At 27.2% G+C, this 15,564-nt stretch overlaps 1 protein-coding gene across 1 annotated transcript in view; it reads left to right on the forward strand.

Annotated features, from left to right (window-relative positions):
* Positions 1-15,564, forward strand: part of LOC111624881 (sodium-driven chloride bicarbonate exchanger-like) — an 84,517-nt gene that overhangs the window by 46,740 nt on the left and 22,213 nt on the right. The window contains exons 12-21 of the mRNA XM_023367855.1: positions 6,279-6,412; positions 6,557-6,734; positions 8,227-8,529; positions 8,605-8,718; positions 9,996-10,157; positions 10,247-10,425; positions 10,516-10,588; positions 11,661-11,729; positions 11,992-12,168; positions 15,293-15,433. Of these exons, the coding sequence (XP_023223623.1) occupies positions 6,279-6,412; positions 6,557-6,734; positions 8,227-8,529; positions 8,605-8,718; positions 9,996-10,157; positions 10,247-10,425; positions 10,516-10,588; positions 11,661-11,729; positions 11,992-12,168; positions 15,293-15,433 (1,530 nt within the window). The remainder of the gene's footprint in view (positions 1-6,278; positions 6,413-6,556; positions 6,735-8,226; positions 8,530-8,604; positions 8,719-9,995; positions 10,158-10,246; positions 10,426-10,515; positions 10,589-11,660; positions 11,730-11,991; positions 12,169-15,292; positions 15,434-15,564) is intronic.

Here is a 15,564-nt window from a genome sequence, read left to right on the forward strand (position 1 = left end):
CTGATGTAAAAGCCAGTTTAATTATTAATGTTTTTTCTGATATTCAGAGAATAATTATGCATATCTAGTGACATCTGTTTAATAATTTTTTCTGAATTTTCCTGTTAACGTACAGTATTTATATAAAATCTTTACTATTATTTCATAAACATATTGATTCTGTCTATGGGTACTAAACAATTCAGTTTAGTAGACTGCAAACATATGTTTGAATGAATTCTAGTGCAAACTGCTGTACATTCACTGTACATATACTTTATTTCAATATTCTGTTATCCAATATTAATACAATGAAATTCCATTAGCTCATCTTTGGAGGAGTATTAGTGCACTGGGTATTCGTTTTATTTATATCAGGGCTGTGGAGTCGGAGTCGTGGAGTTTTGATGTTTTAGCCGGAGTCGGATGGTAAGGAAAAGTCGGAGTCGCAGTTGAAGTCGGTAGATTTTTACATGACTTCCACAGCCCTAGCAGGGCTGTTGAGTTGGAGTCGTGGAGTTTTGGTGTTTTAGTCGGAGTCGGAGTTGGATGATAAGGAAATGTCGGAGTTGGAGTCGGTAGATTTTTACGCGACTCCACAGCCCTGATTTATATGTAACTAGGTAGCCAATTAATTAAAACCAAAAGTAATAATTAAACTTAAAACTATTTAATATAAATTTAAAATAAAATTAAAATTAAAAATTTAAAACTCTGGCATTTATATCAAAATAAAAATCGAAATTAAAAATAAAATTAGCGGGATTCAGTACAGTACTCCTAACTACAGTTTTGTATATAATCCCACTTAGGTAACTATCAATATACTGATAGTATATGGCTTACACTACTCAGAAGAATAGAAATAATGTAGAAAAGCCAAACAAATTGCAATATACAAAACTTTGTTAATAATAATGCTATGTAATTAAACACTAAATAATTTGTCTAGAGTAGTTAGTTATGCTGTCATCTTGTGCTAGATTTAATAATTATAATAAATATAAATATTTATAGACTATGCCAAGTGAAAGTGATAACTGACTGAGCACTGAGGAGGAAAGCCATGTGCACTTAAATCATTTCCAGTCAGCACTGTGAGTGACCAGTATGGTAATATCTAAACATTAAGTTCTGAAAGCAAAGATCACTCAGAGGTCCAAGTAGCAGAACTTAACATATGTCCATTTACATAATAAATTATATAGCTTAACAATTTGACAGTTTGTTTGGCTTTAACTATAAATTTGGGTTTTTGAGTTGATGTTCATGTATCATCCTAATATTGTTTACAGGTGATTGATTACCTCACTTATGTGACCAGAAATTGTACACCCCAAAAGTGGCCACTTCAGTGAGGTTTTACTGTTATGTATTGTACGTTGTTTATAAGCATGCATGTAAATATATATGATGATTATTATATTCAACTCTTGTCTCTTATTTATTGTTAATGGTTATATTATTTTTAAATTAAGGATGGAAGGAAAAAGAATGAACCTGAACATAAAATAGATACAGAAGAAGAAGAAGAAAAAGAAAGAGAAGAAAGTGGATTAAAGAGAACTGGAAGGTCTATATTATTCAAAGAAAATATTTTATTTTTAAATGTTTATTATTATTATAATAACAATATTAATTATAAACTTTTCAGATTGTTTGGAGGTCTTATTAATGATGTGAAACGTAAATTACCATGGTATTTGAGTGATTTTAAAGATGCCTTGGCTCTTCAATCAGTAGCATCAGTATTTTTTCTATATTTTGCTTGTCTTACTCCAATCATTACTTTTGGTGGATTATTAGGTGAAGCAACTAAGAAACGGATAGTAAGTATTAATAATATAAAATATCAAATTTTTAAAACTATGTATTATAAAAAGATCTCTATAAATTAATTAATATAATTATTTTATATGCTTATATTTCATTATGATTTATTACAATTATGTTAAAATTTTACACTATATTGAGAAATTCTGTGCGTGTATAAACAGTCATGATTTTGTCAAATTATCGAATGTTTAGTTTCTCATTTTAAAATTCATTTATTAGTTTTATAATTATTTGATTGTTAATGGCAAGTATCTTCTTTTATACGTTAAGAAATATAGAAGTTCTGAATTGTATGTATAATGTTCATAGAAAAGTCATGCTTGGTTTATATCTGTGGTCCTAATAGGTAGAGAAATTTGAAAATAGTTATGTTAATAGATCTAAAAACTACATTTTTGCATGCTAAATTGATAATTTAACCTTTAATCTTTTAAGGTAAAAATGTCAGCTATAAAATTTCAAATGATGATCTATATATATCCTGTGGCATATTGTCCAATGGTTACCTGGTGGAACATCATTCAGAACATAAAAGCTTTTTTAAAAGAAGCTTTTATGTTCTGAATGATGTTCCACCAGGTAACCATTGTAGCACCTGAAGAAGGACTCAGGAGGAGTTAGAAAATGTTTGTCCAGAAATAGTTTTTTGTTTTATTTCCACTGGTTACTGGTTCTGTGTTTTTTGTTATGTATTTCCCAGTAGAGTGTGTTGTATGTAAGCTGTTTTTTTTTTTCCAACCTCCAATGGTCCATAAAAAAAATCCAAGTGTAAATAACAAAATGAATTTATTATCAAAAGTTAGGTACAAACTTTTTGACATAATCACCATGAATATTGAAGCATTTGTCATATCTGTAGAAGAGCTTTTCCATCCCCTCTTCTTAGAATGTTGCCACCAATGATGGAACCTAACGTTGTTTTGAAGGTCGTCATTAGTCTCAAACCTCTGCTATTCTAAACACGTTTTTTGTTCAGGAAAGAGGTGGAAGTTGCTCGGTGCTATATTGGGACGCTGAGTGTTTAAAAGTGGTGAAGACTTCCACCCAGCTTGGAACTTTTTAATGTGTGAAGACTTCCACCTCTTTCCTGAACTGAAAACATGGCTAGGAGGGCAGAGGTTTGTGACTAATGATGTTCTTCAAAACATTCTCAAGTCATTGGCAGCAACATTCTATGAAGAGGGGATGGAAAATCTCGTCCACAGATATGACAAATGCTTCAATCTTCATGGTGATTATGTCGAAAAGTAACCACATTTGTACCTAACTTTTGGTAATAAATTCATTTTGTTATTTACACTTGGAGTTTTTTTTTATGGATCATCAGAGGTTGAAAAAAACCAGCCTTTGTAATTTAGAAGAAGAAAATTTTTTAAAATGTGTTAGATTGGTCACTCAGTGATAAATCCTTACGTAAGATAATCTTTATATTGAGTTGTTCGGAAAGTAATTTCATTTTTTTTCCATGAAAAAAACTTTTTTTATGATACATAAATACTATATTTAATTATATATTGACCATTTTGGTCTAATACCTGTTGCCATCTTTCTGGTAGTAGCAGGATTCCACATTCATAAAAGTTCTGATCTTTGCTTAAAAAATTCCCACTATTGTCCATCTGTCTTTCCTTGATCTCAAGAATGGAGTTAGATAGATGAAAGATGAAATCAGGTACAGAAACCTTAGGGGCAGGAGGCCCTGATTAACTATATAAGAACTTTGTTGGACTTTGAACTCAAAATTGAGTTTTAAATAAACACTTGGTTTTATTTCCATCTCCTTTTAGTTGACTTTTAGTTCGAAGTCCAACAAATTTATCAAACACGGTTTCAAAGACAATACAGTGGAACCCCGGTTAATGAACGTCCTGGTTAACAACCAAATCGGTTAACGAACTTTTATTTTGGATAAATTTTGTCTCAGATAACGAACAAAATTCGGATAACAAACTTAACGGCTTTTTGTGTCAAATTTGTAAGCTTGCCGACTTTTAGGGAAAATCAGTTAATCGTGTGTCGGTGATGGTCTGGGTCCATTCGTACGTTGGTGGTGGCAGAGGAGACAAAGATGACAAATATTTTACAGTGAAAATCGTTTATTAGAACGGGAAGATGCTTACATATTTGAGGTAGTTGCAAATGGCTTATCTACAGTATTTTCTCTCGGCACTGAGGAGTGACATATCGCTGGTCCTACGATAGTGCAAGCTGATCAGTCATAGCCCCAGAGCGAACGAGATTGGTTCGCTTGGTCACAGAAGCGATGGTAGGTGACAGAGCTGCAACAACTGGAGCGGTCTGCGAGACACAACACAAATTTTAGTGGCCAAAACTTCAGGCTTAATCCAGATGAAGATGACACAGATTAATCATCGTAGAATTTTTAGGAAAACTGCATTTTAACCTTGAAATTTGAGGTTTTTATAGTATTTCTTCCTTGAATCTTATCTTTTGATTGGTCCTGTGTCCCATTCCTCGCTTCCCGATTGTTTTCTTCTTTGTCTCCAGGTGAAAACTAAAACCAGATCAGGTCACGAGAAAGGTTTGTTCAGAGGCGTTTATTTGACACCTGTTCATCGACTCTGATCAGAGATTGTTGATAAACCTATAAGCCTTTCGCTCATAATTTAGCCTATTGTTTCTGCTATCTATCATTTTAGAACTTTAATGATTGTATGTGATGTTTTTATACCCGTCAAATCTTTCCCCTTTTCCGAAAATTTAACCTAGATCGACTGTTATATGAGCATGTTTTCCTATATTTTCACTTAAAAAAAACCCATTTTACAAATAAAATTACAAAAATACTGACATCTAGAATGGATTAATTGTATTTGCATTAATTTCTATGGGAAAAATTTCTTCGGTTAACGAATGGACTCGTGGAACGGATTACGTTCGTTAACCGGGGTTCCACTGTATATAAGAACTTTCAATTCAAACCAGAAGTTATGTTATTTCAATTGAAGAATATTTTCCTGAAGAGTGTTAGATAGATGACCATCATGACTCTATTGTTAAAGGAAAAGTATGATGTACAGGGGCAAGCCACTACTAATTTGAGGTGGAGAGCATATATTTTAAATTAAATTTAAAACATGATTAAAAATTGCAGCCCATTATTGTGATGATGTCACAATAAATAATTGCTCATTATCATTTTACTTTATTTCTGTCTTATCAAATAATGTTAATAATAATAATAAATTCTAAAATAATTATGACCCAAAGAAAATGAGAAAAAGATTTTAATGTTGATAAAACCCATACTATACTTGATGTTTGAAGAATTATCCCATGTTGAGACAAGTTGCTATGCAATGTTGCCCTGATTGAAATGATCATTCTACCAGATATAAAGTAAATTAATTTCCATTGGTGTTGTTGATTTACTAATGTGAGATTCGGAATTTCTACCGATTATTTTGCCGTATTTGCTTAAAATCTAATTAAATTTTCCCATTACCCTAAAGTGAAACCTAACGGGGAAAAAAAACTTTTCGTTTACATTCGACATAAACATCCGTTCAATTCGAAACTAATCCCACATTCCAACGCCAAAGTTGATAGTTAGCATGGTCCCGGGAACAACTCTGACCCATCTACATACCTTTTACCTCACAACAATCAATCACGTGACCATTCTCCCACGCCGAACTTATAAAAACCCCTTCCTTCCCCTTCTCGGGGGAGTCGTACCGGAGCAGGTGCCGGAAGAAGACCAATTTCAAATAGTGTCCTTTTTGTCTAGTGAACTTCCCTAAATCCAGGATTCAAATAGTTAAACAGTGACCTTTCCTACATCAGTGAACTTTCCTAGAAGAGAAATTTTCCTAATTCAACGAGTAGCTTGGATAACAGATCAAGAGGTATGGAACCAATTATTGTAAGCTCTCTCTCGGTCTCCCCGCGTTTTAGGGACGCGAACTATACGTTGTATTACTTGGTTTAATAAATTGTTACTTTTTCTTATGTTATATCTGGCCTCCTCGTTTTCTCGTATATCGCCTGTCGTCTCACCGACGCGCTCCTCCCTCCACCACTCGACCCGTTACAACGGGAAAAAGAACCCTTCAACCACCCATCCTGACAGTGAAAGGGTTTAACAACCTGTTGCCGGATTGGGAGACCTACCCCCTTCCGGTGGTTTCACACTAATAAAGTTTCATACAGGCTATACAACATCCAACGACAGGTTTGAGAATCATACTCAATTGCATAGCTCTTACTTGCTATAAAGAATTAATATGTTATAAAATTGAAAACAGTTTCTAAATAGTTTTCTGATAATCAGTATATAGAGAGGGGAGAATTATTGGAAATTTATCACTTTTAAGATACAAGTGCAAGTTGGAATGCTTAATAATATATTAGTTAAAATAAAGCTGTTATATATATATTTATATTAGAAATATTTAAAAAAAAATTATCATTATATTTAAAGTCTTAAAATTCTATTTTAGGCAGCAATGGAAAGTTTACTATCAGGTGCAATATGTGGTATTATTTATGGTCTTTTTAGTGGACAGCCCTTAACTATTCTTGGAAGTACGGGACCAGTTTTAGTGTTTGAAACAATTTTATTTGATATCTGCAAGTAAGTTTTAAATTCAATCTGCTAATAAATATTTATCTTTTGTATTTACTATATTAATTTAAAATAGATATTAAAGTTATAAATTTCATTAATTTTTAATAATTACTAAAAAATTATTTAAAATTCTAATTTATTTTTAAACAGAGAATATAATTTACAATATTTATCACTTCGTTTATGGATTGGAATATGGACTTCTATTATTTTGTTTTTATTGGTGGCATTTGATGCAAGTGCTCTTGTATGTTATATTACTCGATTTACAGAAGAAAATTTTGCTACTCTTATATCTCTGATTTTTATTTACAAAGCTATCGAAAAGGTATTGATATGAATTTATATTTATAATTTAAATTATAATTTATTTATTAGTATATTTTTGTAATGAAGTTCTTGCAGTTTGATAGCATCTTTCGTTTAAAATTAATTCATTTTTATGTTATTAATATTTTACAACACATACCATCCTTTTTTATTGCATATATTATAAAAATCTCTCTAGTTTTAAACTATTAAATTTAAAAAAAATTTTAATGCTGCTTGATTAATTTTCAGATTTAATTATATATATTTTTTCTTATTTACAAATGTTCATTTTAATTTAATGATTTATATAAACTGGTTGATATATTATTAATTTTGAGTTGAATGTAGTCAAAATTTATGTGATACAGTTTGCATTTTTAAAATTTTTGTATATTTTTTTAAGCTGAAAAAATGGCTTAGCAATTTTTAAAATGAATGTATATATTATATAACTAATATAATTATCTGATATAATTAAATATGCTTATAAATAAAAGTTCTATTTATAAAATTCATTTGAATTGAAATCAAAATTAAATATACAAGCAGTCTTTGACTTTTAGATATAATGACCCTTAAAATTGTGTTTGCAAGTCAAACATTTCAAAGGAGCAGTTGCATGTTATAAAGACATCTGTTGCAGAGAGATAAAAGAAAGTTTATAAAATCTCTTCTTAATAAATGCTTTACTTTTTTACTGTGAATACGTAACGATACATAAAATATCATTAAACCATAGATCGAAAAGACAATAAAAATTTCAGGAATGATTTTGAAGCTATTGAAACTAAAATTGGAAGATAGTGCCATCATACAGTAGTTTAAAACTGTTTATTTATCAGCTGAAAATGTACAATAATAGAATTTGGTATAAGAAAAGCAATTTAGGAATATCAAAATATGTTTAAAAGTGTGAGTTGCCAATGGTGAAATGTCTGAAATTTCTTAGCCAAATTTTTATTTTAAAATTTGATAAAAAATTTTTATTGGAAATTGAATGAATATAATATTAATTTTTATGTGTTTAATGTATTTATATTATCATATTTTAAACTTGATTAATTTAATAATAATTATAAAGTTACTGTATAAATTTTAAAAAATACTAAATTTACATAATTTACTGTAATGTAAATTTATTGAAATAACTCATTGACCAAAAAAAAAAATGTTACACATCAAAATATAATTGGCTGACTACTGTAAAACTCAGCATATAGCTATGCCTCAGATAGGTATGTAAATGATTACAGTTTGGGAGGTTTATAATTAGTGGTCCAGGACATACTGTTATGAGTTATATGATCTTGGTTAGTTTGGAAAACTTGTTAATTTGGCAAGACTTTGGAACCAAGTGTGTTGGAAAATCTGTGGTCAGCTGCATTATAAAAACATTATAAATAATTTTTATTTTGTTTATATTTACATTAATTTTATGTTGTTAATGTTTAAATTAAATAAAATTTTCAAAAGTAAAATTATATAAAAACCATAATTTTATTTTTCAGGTACTTCATATAGGTGATAAATATCCTATGGAGAGCTCACTTCCCTTAATACTAAATAATAATACTAACTGTTTTTGTGAATTGTCAAATAATACAACAACATTATCAATTGGAAATTATAATCTGGTATCTGCATTCAAAAAAGAATGTATTAATTTAAATGGGACATTAGTGGGTGATGCATGTAAAGTACCTGAATCAGTTCCTAATGTCTTCCTTTTCTCAATTATTTTATTTGCTTCCACATTTGTAGTTTCTATATGTTTGAAAGATTTCAGGTTTACTCCCTTTTTTCCATCTAAGGTAAATTTATATGTTTTATATTTAACATGATAGAAGAATTTTTATCATCATAAATTATTAAATTTTTTTCTTAAGATTCGTCTTGTCATCAGTGACTTTTCAGTAGTGATAGCAATTTTATTGATGACAGTAATAGATTTGTGTGTTGGAATCAATACACCAAAATTAGAAGTTCCACAAGAGTTTAAGGTAAAAAGTGATATATAAATATATATAATAAAATATATTTTTAATTTGTATGTTTATAAAATTTTTACAAAATAACAAATTTACTATATTAAAAAATATACCTGAAATATTCTAAAAATATAATTTTAAAAATATTCAGATCTGAATAAAAACAAATATCAAATGGTATAAACATCTCAAAACCTGATGATATTAATAAAAGCCAAATGATTGTCATAATGTATCTTGCTATTTTTTGCTACAATTAATAATTACATTTTAAATAATTTGGAGTAGATGTTAGGCACAATCTCTTATTGAGATTAATAATAATTTAATAACAAAGTAAATGCCTTTCCTTAGCACTGTTAACTGGAAATTAATACAATTGGGCAATTTTTGATGAAAAATCTAGTTTTACAAAATAGTTTTTATTTTTAAATGCTTTAATAATGGAAATAACGAAACAACTGAATTAGAATGTTAATTACTGTAATTAGTTCTTAATTTTAAAAATTAAAACAAATTGTTTCCATTGAAATTTAACTAAAGTTATTTTTAAAGTTTAGATTTCTTATTTGCTTCTTCCATTATTATGAGAAGTTTATTACAGTACTATACTGTAATTAAACAATAATGAAGATCAGTCTTTAACAACAGAAACAACAACAGATTTTACTTAATCATTTATAGACTAACTAGTCTATAAATGATCAAGTAAAATGTGCCAAAAATTGAAATCTAAACGGTTTTACTGTATACAGTATCAAGTGCAAGATTAAAGTGAATGTTTAACATATTAAGAATAAATTTATATGATTGGATGATTTATTTTAAACTAATTATGACCATTTTTCTAATGTTTTTATTGGAATGGCATGACTTATAATTTATATACTGTCTGTTTTATCAGTTGGTTGTTCTTAACTGTCTAAGTAAATTCAAACTTATCATTAGTAACAATGATGATTACAAGTAAATTTCTGATTAAATAACATTACAAAACTTTTGTATACTGTAATTTATATGTTTTGGACATATTGGTTCTGATGATGATAGATGACTTGTAACAATATCCATGATTACAATATTACTTAGTGTATTTTGTCAAAAAAATAAAATATATCTAAATATTTATAAATATCCATTAAAACATTCAATGAGAAATAATTTGCTTGAGGATTTAAATATATCTTTCTTTCCAATATAATATTTTATATAAAGTAAATTTTATTGTTCTTTATTACTTTTTTCAAAATAATCTTGAATACATACTTTTGTATTATCTTCTTAAATAGCCAACATGGCCAAAAAGAGATTGGTTAATACCATGGTTTGGAACCAATCCCTGGTGGACAGCATTAGTTGCAGTATTGCCTGCTCTTCTATGTACAATTTTAATATTTATGGATCAACAAATAACTGCTGTAATAATAAATCGAAAAGAAAACAAATTAAAGGTAAACATTTGTGGTGTATTTTTTTTTAAAAAGGAAAATATAATTTAAAACTACATATTTAACTTCAAAATTTTTAAAATCTTTTCTAGAAAGGCTGTGGATATCACCTTGATCTGTTTGTTTTAGCTGTATTAATTGCAATCTGTTCTATTTTGGGTCTGCCATGGTTTGTTGCTGCAACTGTCTTAGCTATGACACATGTGAATTCATTAAGAATGGAATCTGAATGTTCTGCACCTGGTGAAAAACCACAATTTTTGGGAGTTAGGTTAGTTAATCTGTTATATATAATTAAGAAATTTTTTTTACATTCTAATGTATATTAAAATTTTATTAAAATGTATGTATTGCATTTCAGAGAACAGCGTGTTACTCAACTATGCATATTTACTCTTGTAGGTTTATCAGTATTTTTTACACCAGTTTTAAAGGTAAAATTTTAATTGCAATATTTATGAAGATTAAATACATTCTTATATTTTGATGTATAATATTTTAATCATTTTTATTTTAAAAATTAATCATTTTAATATAATTTGTAAACATGCATCTTAAAGAATAGCATAATCATTACTAGTTAAGAGGTAGATTACCATATTTTTCTGAATGAAAGCCACACTCTTCTTGAAAATATTTGAAAATTAAATGCTTATTTTTTATAATACTTTCTTAATTTCTACTTAGAATTAATTCTGTTGACAAATTATTCTAAATTAGCAATACTTTTTTCAAATAATAATTATCTGGTAATGAAATTAACTAAAATTTGATTTTTATATAATTATCAAAAACTGTCATTTCAACTAAAGTCAAAACAGATTTGACTAGTTCGTCCAGTACTTTTTTGCTGTTTCTTTTGTTTGTATGCAAAATTTCCTATCAAAGTAAAGCATAAGTTATAAATAGTATGATATTATCCTGTTAGATATAGCTTACTGCAAAATATAGACATAAAAAAAATTAAGGTTAAAGAAGTTGTTTTTTAGTCATAGAAAAGGAATTTAAGCATTTATAATCTAAACTTGTTAATATTATATTTTAGTTTCATTTTTATATTTAATAATTGACCAATGATTTGATGTGTTTTTTGTAAAAGAAATTATTCATTACTACAAACTTTTAAAAATGATTAAAATAACTAATTTTGTTTTTATCAAATTTGTAGCTAAACTTAATATAATAATCAATGTATTTATAAGAAATGTTTGACTTAATACAAATTCAGACTCATTTCTAAACTATTTGTAATGTATAATGTTATATAATATTAAATTAAAATTTTAAATTTAATAAATAAATAATTTTTTAAACTTAAATATGAAAGGTTTGTTTGTTTTTTATTCAGGAAAAAATATTCTGGGAAAATGTAATGAATAGTCTCTTAAATTTTAGAAATTGTTATAAATTTCTAATTGATTCTATGTTATTTCTTATTTGTTTTTAATCTTTAAAAATAAAAATTAAGAAAAATTGTGCTAAATATATTTTATATTTATTGACCAGTTAATACCAATGCCAGTTTTATTTGGTGTATTTCTTTATATGGGCTTTTCATCACTTAAAGGATCTCAGGTATATAATGCATATATTTACAATGAATATGTATATATTTTAGGATTTCACTAATGATTTATACTTTAATAATAAATCTAAAATAGAAAATTAATTTATATTAAATTTATAATAAATTAGTCATTCTCTAATTTAAGTCAATTAGAAAATAATGATTGATACTACTAGGAAATAAATCTTGGTTTTTGTTAGAATTATAAAATATTAATTCTGTCTATAATGTAATTTTGAAAATTGAAAGAATGCATTTCTTTATTTGCAGTTATATGATCGTATATTAATTTTATTTATGCCACAAAAATACCAACCAGATCTTACATTTTTGCGACATGTACCTACTACTCGAGTTCATCTGTTTACTTTAGTACAACTGGTTTGTCTTATTTTACTATGGGTTATTAAATCCTACAAGCCAACTTCAATTGCCTTTCCACTGATGGTAAATATATTTTTAAAAAATTCAGTAGTTTAGAAAGTTAATAATTATTTGAATTTAGCTTTAGAAATAATTGTTAAAATTGTTATAGTAACTAAGAAAATTACTATTAAATAGTTCTAATTCTTTAATATCTTAAATTAGAGGTTTAAAACAAATAATAATAATATTTTAATTACTTTATTCTGTGTATTAAAGTGCAAATTTATTTTCAATATTTAAACTTTTTATATTCTCCAATATATCAATTTTGGTAAGCATTTGGTAATGCATGTAAGTACTGTATATGTAAAAAATGTGTTCTAGTTTTCTGTAAAAATTTACTATTTGATCTAAAAGCCAAGAATAAGAATTTTGTTGTAATTTAAAATAGCAACTCAAATATCAGATAACTTTTTAAGAGTTAAATTTTATGTAAGATAATTTGTTTTCCACCTAATATAAGGCCCTGTTAGTTTATAAAAACTAAAATAGTAAAATCAATATTATGACCATACAAATAAATTTGGGTCTCTGCAGAATTATCCTTTTTAATTGTCCAACAAGAGACAGATGGTAACAACTTAAAACCGACAAATGACATTAAAAAATACACACAATACAATTGACGCCGACCTTTTCTTAGAGGATCCGACGCCAAGAACACAGTATTAAAATTCTTCACATTATCACTTAGGTAAAAAAAAGTTGTATTTATATCCATCTGCTGACCTCTGGTGGAACTCTGGAACAGCTTCATTATTTGCATATGTACATTAGTAACAAAGTTCCAAGGATTAATTTTGTTGATTAAATCGATATTAATCCTTGGAACTTCGTTACTAATGTACATATGCAAATAATGAAGCTGTTCCAGAGTTCCACCAGAGGTCAGCAGATGGATATAAATACAACTTTTTTTTACCTAAGTGATATTGTGAAGAATTTTAATACTGTGTTCTTGGCGTCGGATCCTCTAAGAAAAGGTCGGCGTCAATTGTATTGTGTGTATTTTTTAATGTCATTTGTCGGTTTTAAGTTGTTACCATCTGTCTCTTGTTGGACAATTAAAAAGGATAATTCTGCATAGACCCAAATTTATTTGTATGGTCATAATATTGATTTAATCAACAAAATTAATCCTTGGAACTTCGTTACTAATGTACATATGCAAATAATGAAGCTGTTCCAGAGTTCCACCAGAGGTCAGCAGATGGATATAAATACAACTGTTTTTTACCTAAGTGATATTGTGAAGAATTTTAATACTGTGTTCTTGGCGTCGGATCCTCTAAGAAAAGGTCGGCGTCAATTGTATTGTGTGTATTTTTTAATGTCATTTGTCGGTTTTAAGTTGTTACCATCTGTCTCTTGTTGGACAATTAAAAAGGATAATTCTGCATAGACCCAAATTTATTTGTATGGTCATAATATCGATTTAATCAACAAAATTAATCCTTGGAACTTTGTTACTAAAATAGTAAAAGTTTACTTGAAAATATATTGGGAAAGTCAGAAAATCTGGAAAAATCAGAGAATTTTTAAGAGTTGAGTAAAAAGGAGAATCCTGTATTAATCACAACAGTATTGTGTCAATTCTTTGCCTAAACAAATTCAATTTTGTAAATTTAAAATTAAATTTGTTTAAACAAGGAATTGATATATTTCTGGGTTTGTAAATTTTTTAATTTTATCCTCAAAAAATTATTTTGAGTCAAAATTCACTTTATTTCTATTTTATGTAACTTATACATACATAAATAATACATACATAGGTATAAGTTACATTAGTATGCAAAAGTGTTATATATTTATGTTGTCAGGGAATGAAATTTTTGAAACGCAAACAATTCTGAGTTATTTAGCTATTAAAATTTTAATTGATGATTTTATATCATAATTTTTGAATAGAGAGAATAATTTATTTATTGGTAGTAAATTGCAATGCCACAGAATGGTTAAAATTAATTACTATTTCAAATCTAATTTTTTTATCTTTTAAAGAAATTCATAAAATAAATATGTAATATATGAGTTAAATATTGCAATATTTAGAGCAGTTGCAAAAATAATGACTCAGATTTGTAGATGATATTTTGCCAGATAATTGAAAGAAATGATAAAATAAATTAATGAATACTTTCACTTTTATTAATTAAAACTTCTTATGACCCAAGTTTGAAAATATAATCAAATGCATTTAAATTAAAATATAAAATTATACAGGGGAAAAAGAATTGAAACTTTAAAATTACACCTTTGAAAACAATAGATTTAATATATTTTTAAAAAATTTCAAATTTCTGATGGGTTTTATGTTCATATAGTATGGGAATTTATTGTCTTGTAGTAAAAATATAATGTTAAACATAAAGTTTGGCCAGATTGGAGGAGAACCAAGTTTATGTTTATATCAGGTGACAATAAAATGCAATTCTTAGTGTAAATTATGTGATCTACAGAAAAGTCACTTATTTTTCTCAGTAGCATGGAGAAAGCATTACAAATGTACAAATGTTTTTTTGCTCCTTTGATAAGTTGTCTTTAGGTTGTTCTTTAGATTGAATTTTGTTGAAACCTTTGAATTTTTATAACATTTCAAAGACAATTCTATTTTGGAATGCTTTGAAAATTCTTCCTGAGAATCTTTATTGGAAAAAATAACTGTGTTAGTTATCTTAAAACTAACACTATTATTTTCTCCAGTAAAGTTTGTAGATAGTCTGAGCATGTGCTGTATTCTCCAGCATAAGAAAACATTGGTGTGTAGAAAAATTTTGAAGCATTTCAAGATAGAATTGCCTTTGAAATTTTATAAAACTTTGAAGACTTCAACAAAATTTGATGTAAAGAACAACCTGAAGAAGGCTTATTAAAGGAGCTTTTATAATTATTTTTTAACATGTCAATCTGTTGTTTTAAAAGATGATTTAAAATATTGTAATTCTTTATCCTGATGTAGTTTTTAATCTGAATTTTAAATATATTTGATTTGTTTTATTCTATTTTTAAATTTGGACATGTTTGTTTTGTTTTTATTTCAAAGAGTAAATTAATGAATATATTAATGAATATAAATATATAATAAACTTGACTTTTTAAATAAATTAATAATTCATAACTATTTTAAAATATTATTTTTTTAAAGCTTGTAGTAATGATTGGAGTTCGAAAATTACTTGACTTTGTATTTACACAAAGAGAACTAAAACTTCTAGATGATGTTATGCCTGAACACACAAAAAAAAAGAGGGAAGAAGATATGCGTAAACACGAAGAAGAGAAAAAGGTAATATAAATCAGCTATAAGATATTTCATCTTGTTTTATAAATATTTTATGAATTTGACACTTTTATATTTTTCTAAATTCAACAATTTGACAATAGAGATAGAAATATTAAACTGGTTGATTTTATGAT

Source organism: Centruroides sculpturatus, unplaced genomic scaffold (genome assembly GCF_000671375.1).
Source record: "Centruroides sculpturatus isolate CEXI.00-Female unplaced genomic scaffold, Cexi_2.0 scaffold476, whole genome shotgun sequence".
NCBI classification, from domain to species: domain Eukaryota; kingdom Metazoa; phylum Arthropoda; class Arachnida; order Scorpiones; family Buthidae; genus Centruroides; species Centruroides sculpturatus.